Source organism: Merops nubicus, unplaced genomic scaffold (genome assembly GCF_000691845.1).
Source record: "Merops nubicus isolate BGI_N331 unplaced genomic scaffold, ASM69184v1 scaffold19695, whole genome shotgun sequence".
Taxonomy (NCBI): domain Eukaryota; kingdom Metazoa; phylum Chordata; class Aves; order Coraciiformes; family Meropidae; genus Merops; species Merops nubicus.
Window position 1 is genome coordinate 18,913 of NW_008609185.1, and position 6,338 is coordinate 25,250.

The 6,338-nt window shown below is 52.1% G+C and overlaps 1 protein-coding gene across 1 annotated transcript in view; it reads left to right on the plus strand.

Moving 5' to 3' along the window:
- Window positions 1-6,338, plus strand: part of SH3BGRL (SH3 domain binding glutamate-rich protein like) — a gene marked incomplete at its 5' end in the record, with an annotated part of 7,547 nt that overhangs the window by 449 nt on the left and 760 nt on the right. The window contains 3 exon segments of the mRNA XM_008940525.1: window positions 2,511-2,534; window positions 2,649-2,668; window positions 2,945-3,025. Coding sequence (XP_008938773.1) covers window positions 2,511-2,534; window positions 2,649-2,668; window positions 2,945-3,025 — 125 coding nt within the window.

The following is a 6,338-nucleotide window of genomic DNA, read 5'->3' on the forward strand; positions in this document are numbered from 1 at the left end:
AGCCGCTCCCTGGGGGTGGGCCACCCCCCGCCCCCGCCTTCCCCGCCCCTCCTCTTCCTCCTCCTCCTCCCTGCCCTCCTGCTCGGCGCGGAGGGGCCCGGCCAGCCCTCCGAGGGGCGGGGAAGGCGTTAGAGGCTTATCCCTCCTCTTGAGCAGTGCTCGATTCTTGAGTGCTTCAGTTCTGCCACGGAGGAGAGGTTAAAATTTGGACCTTGTGATTCTCAAATCTTTCTGCTGGTTAGTGGAACGACCTCTTCCTCCTCCTCCTCCCTGCCCTCCTGCTCGGCGCGGAGGGGCCCGGCCAGCCCTCCGAGGGGCGGGGAAGGCGTTAGAGGCTTATCCCTCCTCTTGAGCAGTGCTCGATTCTTGAGTGCTTCAGTTCTGCCACGGAGGAGAGGTTAAAATTTGGACCTTGTGATTCTCAAATCTTTCTGCTGGTTAGTGGAACGAGCCTACCAGCACCCTGTAGTAGATAGACACATTATTTTTTCCCTGTGGGTTTTTTCCCCTCTTAAGGCTCTGTTGACAGGGTTTTTAATTCTCACATTCACCACAGTTGTGAATCACAGAATCACTGGGGTTGGAAAGGACCTCCAGGATCATCAGGTCCAACCTTCCCCCCAAAATTTCCCTAACCACTAGCCTCAAGTGCTACATCTACTCGTTTTCTGAACCCCTCCAGGCATGCTGACTAGTAACACCTCACAGAAACCTGGCACTGCTGCTCCACCACAACGTTCTGCAGTAAGTTCAGAGAGCTCTGCCTGGCTGTGCTGGTGCCTGTGGATCCCACATTGCTCCACAGTCTGTTCATCTTCCAAAAGAAGTGCTCACATGAAGTGATCTGCCATGATCACAGATCCTTTTTGAGGTCAGTTTTTGTGTCCCACTCACTCCAGTGCCTCCAACAGATTCAGACTCTTGTTGCAAATACAATTGCTACTTGCAATTATTTTAAAGCTTGATGAAAAGGACGTTGCCCTGAAGCATTTCTACTCAGCAGGCCATGCTCCAATGATTATTAGATTAACTGTTTATTTTTAAAACTTCCTGTCTCCTGAGAAGAGCTCACATTCCCCTGGTGTTGGTTGGAGCAGCAAATGGAGTGATCAATAGCTCTCTGCTGAGAAGGGCTCGTCACAGAGAGCTGAGGATCTCTGTTTTGTTAACACTCTCTAAAAACAAACAAACAAAAGGAGGCAAATCTTTCTGTACCAGCAGGATGCTAAGTTCAGATGCTTCCAGTGTACCTCTAGCTGCAACCCACAACAGTTAGGAACAGGGGAATTTTGGGGAGAGGGGTGTCTGCTTCAGACCAGTTCTTGCTGTGGGTTTGTTTCATCCCTGAAATTTTGGTTGAGGTCCCTTTGAACGTTTGAAGTTGGGTCAATTCATGGAGCTGGATTCAAGTTACTGCAGTTTAGCTTTCAGGGAGGTAAAAATTCTGTGCCCACACACTTGAACCTCTTTATATCTTTATCTGATCCATTTTGAGCATGAACTTCCCCCTTGGTTTCACCCAAGGCAGCATAACTGGCAGAGGAGTGAGCAAATTGGCTTTTACTGGCCTGGGTGCAGCAGGAAGCTGCTGGGCACGTTGGTGTGACCCCTGCTCCTTGGTCCCAGACATTCCTTTCCTGGTGGATGCCACCAAGCAGACTGCCAGGCTGTGCACCAGGGAGATAAACACCCCCTTTGTTATCAGGCAGCCCCAGCACTGTCACCAGGAGGGCTTTGGGGAGGACTTCACACAACTGCACTCATCTTTATCAGGCTCATGCCTGAGTGCTGCGTGTACACATGGGACAGTAACTTGTGATCCCTGACCTCTGGGCTGCTGTTGCTTTTATTAGTTCATTTATTTTACCTCCCATTTTCCAGGGAAGGAGCTCTGTGAGTGTTTAGAGCAGCTGTGGTGCACTGCAAGTGTGATGCTCAATGCCACTGGGTTTCCTTTGTGTAGACTAATTATTAATGGGAAACAGGATGGGGAAAAGTGTATTCTCAGTTTATAGGTGTACATTTAACTTCTAGCAGGTTTAAGAGTTAAAAAGTTGAAGAGTTAGAAGCTGGTTTAAGAGGTAACACGTTCCAAGGTTGTGGCCTCCTCTGAGGGCCAACCACAAAAATGATCTGAGCAGTGGAGCCCCTCTGCTGGGAGACAGGCTGGGAGAGTTGGGGTGGGTCAGCCTGGAGAGGAGGAGGCTCCAGGGAGACCTTCTGGGGGCATTTCAGTACTTGAAGGGGCCTGTCAGAAAGGTGGGGACAGATTTTTAGCAGGACCTGTTGGGACAAGACAAGGGGTGATGGTTTTAAACTAAACAAAGGAAATTTAGGCTAGTAAGAAGGAAGAAAGTTTGGATGCTGAGGGTGATGAACCCCTGGCCCAGGCTGCCCAGAGAGGTGGTTAGTGCCCCATCCCTGGAACCATCCCAGGGGAGGTTCGCCAGGGCTCTGATGTTGCAGATGTCCCTGCTCAGTGCAGGGGTTGGAGCAGATGACCTTTAAAGGCCCCTTCCCACCCAAATGATTCTGTGATTCTCTGGTTCTGTACTGTCCACAGTCACCCCGTTGCCATCACTAATCAGTAATTAGCCATGCCAGGGGGGAACATCCGTGGTGTGGCTGGTGAGGAGGGGCAGGCTCAGCCCAGTCCTGCAGGAGGGAGGTCCCACTTGCCCTCAGGGGGAGGGCAGAAGCACCTCCCAGCAGCATCCTGTTGCAGATCCTGAGTCCCCAGCGTGTCCCTTCACAGCCAGCACAGCTCTTGTGGTGCCAGTGCTGCTGAGGAGTGTCTGTGGTGACTCTGCCTTGTGCTCTGGCTACAGGCAGCAGTTTGCTGGGTGTGGGTCAGGCACCACTCCAAACTGAGGGGTGCAATTGTTTCTGAGGTTTCATGCTCTGCCTTTTGTTTCTGGCTCCCTCCCTGGCTCCTGTGGTGAAGGACTATGAAGCTTTCTTTGAGGCACGAGAGAACAATGCAGTATATGCATTCCTAGGCTTGACTGCACCACCTGGCTCAAAGGTAAGTGCAACACTCCTCGCTGTAAACCACAACCTGTACTTGACACCTTGTTCTTCTCTGCTCCTAGTAGGTGTTTTATGTCTTCTGTGGTTGCCCCAACCCATCTCCCTGCTGGTCTGAGATTCAGTCTCCAGGGACTGACTTGGAGGCTTCAACTTCACAGCAACACGTTGTTATGTGTCTGTTTCTTTGGAGGCTGCTGTGTTCCCTGGAGGCATTTTCCTCCCCCTCCTTCTACCAGAACTCTGTGTTCAGTACAGGTGCTCTTGGTATCCTCACTCCAGAGCTCTTAAGTTAATGGAAAGGCTTTTGTTGCTTTGGGAAGAAGAGCTGGGACAAATTCTTCACTAGTTGTCTCTTACTGTTGGATTTTTTTTTAATGCTGTGCTAAGGGAACAAGTGGGAGAGTAAATATTTGCACTGAAGAACACACAGGGAATCTAAATGAAAACAATTGTCACAAAACCAAAGAATGATTTCAGTTCAGTGAAAAAACTGAAGTCCTGTGGTGTTTAGTGAGATTTTATGTTTAGAAAACACCTCGAAGCCAGAGTCACTCTTTCTGAAATAATGTGGTCTTGCTTCAGAGTCACTCTGTCCTCCAGCTCGTTATCTGAAGCCTGGTTTCCCTTTGCCAATTACAGGCTGGGTGGCTGCTTTGTGGGTGCAGTGGGCTGGAATTCTCCCTTTGATCCTGATAGGATAGGACAAGGCAGCTTTACAGCAGGATCCTGCAGCTCACTCCCAGCTCTCTTCTTCCAGCAGAGGCACATGCTGCTGCCTTTCAGGGAGGAACTGAAGGTCACGCCGTGCACATCACCAAGAGACCTAATTTCAAAGGTGGATGATGAGCCTTGCAAGCTTTAGGTCAGGCTGAAGCAGTTTGGGGAGCCAGATGAGTGTCAGGCAGTGGCTGCACTGATGTGGATGGTTTAGTGAGGGGAAATGGGAGTCGCAGAGGGCAGAAGCTCTGATGTGTGCCCCTGTGTCACACGTGGCTGGTGTCAGGAGGCCAGTCACACACTGCTGACAGCTCTGTAGATCTTCCTGAAGCTTTCTGGGCCGTGAGCACAGTGCTGTGCAGGAGAGGAGGGAGCCAAGGAGCAGGAAAGCAGCTGTGGGAGCAGGGGACACAGGGAGGCCCCTGTGTTTCCCCTCCCAGCTGAGGTGTGGGCAGTGCAGCAGTGAGAGCAGTGGCTGCCTTAGGGAGCCAGGTCGTCTGTCCCTGTGAGGTTTGTGAGCTTACCTAACCTGCCAGGTTGCAGGAGCAGTGTGCAGGGGCTGGGGCTGTCCTAGGGGATGCTCTGATTCCATCCTCACCTGAGAAAAGGGGGCTTATAAGAAAGCTGGGGACAAGCAGGGCTTGTGACAGGACAAAGGGTGATGGTTTTAAGCTCAAAGAGGGAGATTTAGACTGGAGAGATGGAAAGAATTTTGGATGCTGAGGGTGGTGAGCCCCTGTGCCAGGCTGCCCAGAGAGGTGGTCGCTGCCCCATCCCTGGCACCATCCCAGGGGAGGTTGTTTGGGGCTCTGAGCACCCTGCTCTAGCTGCAGATGTCCCTGTCCCTGCAGGGGGTTGGACAGGGTGACCTTGGAAGGTCCCTTCCCACCCAAACCTTCCTATGGTTCTAGGAAAAGTTGAGTTTTACAAAGGAGGAACAGGACACAGCTGTACTCTGCTGAGTTTCCCTCTGACTTGCTCACTCCAGGGGGTGTGTTTGAGCTGGTGAGGGTGACCTGTGTGTAAGTGACCTTGTCCCCAGCCCATTCTGCTGTTGGTCTGACTCCTGCTACCCCTCCCACGAGGACATCGTGGCAAATCAGGCTGAGTGCCTGCAGAGGAGGAGGAGAAGCTAATTTGTAGATGCTGAACTTGGCATTTACAGCAGAGCTGCACCCAGCTTGGCTATGATGTTGTAGGTGATGACATTGCCTCTGCAGGAAGGAGCCTGAGACCAACCTGGGTGCCGCTGCAAGAGAGGACCTTGAGAGCAAACCTCCATTAGATGTCATTAGGAGAGACCTAGGAAGTTGTTTGACTCTTAACAGAGATCCAGTATCAGTGCTGAACAAGAAGGGCTCAGAAGGGAGTGTGGGAAAGGCAAAGAACTATTTATTGAGCCCTGGTGCTCTGCGTTTGGTGTTCCATTTACACTCAATACCCACTTCAGGCAGCATGGGTGTGTTGTAAAGGGAGGGGATTTGGTGAGTTAAGGCTGTGGTGCATTGCTTGAGGGCTGAGAGCATGCTCAGTGAGGAGCCTCCAGGGAGAAACAAGAGTCTGGGAGAGGGCTGGTGTCAGACTGAGGAGCTGAGCCCTTCCCAGGTAACTCAGACCACACCACGTTTGACCTTCAAGACAAAGAGTTTGGCATGTTCTCTGAGCTACTTGGACCTACTTCCACGGTGCTTAGGGAGATACCAGGAATCCTCTCCAGCTTGCTTTGAAGCCAAGTATTTTGTCTTGCATTTTCTGGGAGGAGAGCTAGATGTCAGCTCTGTAGTGCCCACAGCTGGGCAACAGAGTTGTTACAAAGCTGAGGAGCCATCTCCTCTTTCTTACCATCCAAAGACCCACTTGTCTTCTAGAGAATATCAAACGTCCTTGGGTTTTTTCCAGGCTTTGTAGCTCTTTTTGACCTTTCCATCATTCTCCACCTGCCTGGATGGGTGGGATGCCCTGCCAGGAGCAGGCTCTGTGGAGCAGAGGGCAGGGGGACATGGTGGCCCTGAGCCAGAGGTCCCAGCAGGGCTGTCCCCACACCCTGGAGGAACAGGGTGCTTGGGCAGGCAGCCAGGAGAACAGGACTGGTCACCACGGCTGGGACAAGGGAGAAGTGTGTGGTGCTTCCTCCCTGCAGCCTGGCCTCACTGCTGTGTCCCTCTCAGGAGCCCTGTGGGCTCCTCAGGATGTCCTGTAGTCCTTCCTCCTCTTGACTTCCATCCGTTTGGCCTGCTGGCTCCTGTTACTGATGATACTGTTGGGACTCTTATCCTTGGTATTTGATGGAATGGAATCATTAAGGCTGGAAAAGACCTCACAAGATCAAGTCCAGCTGTCAGCCCAGCACTCCCATGATCACTAAACCATGTCCCCAGGTGCCACGTCCACACATTTTTTGAACCCCTCCAGGGCTGGGACTCCAGCAGCTCCCTGGGCAGCCTGGGCCAAGGCCTCACCACTCTGCCAGGAGAGAAATTTCTCCTCATACCCAACCTAAACCTCCCCTGGGGCAACTTCAGCCCTTTTCCTCTTGTCCTATTGCTGGTTACCTGGGAGAAGGGACCAACCCCCACCTGGCTCCAGCCTCC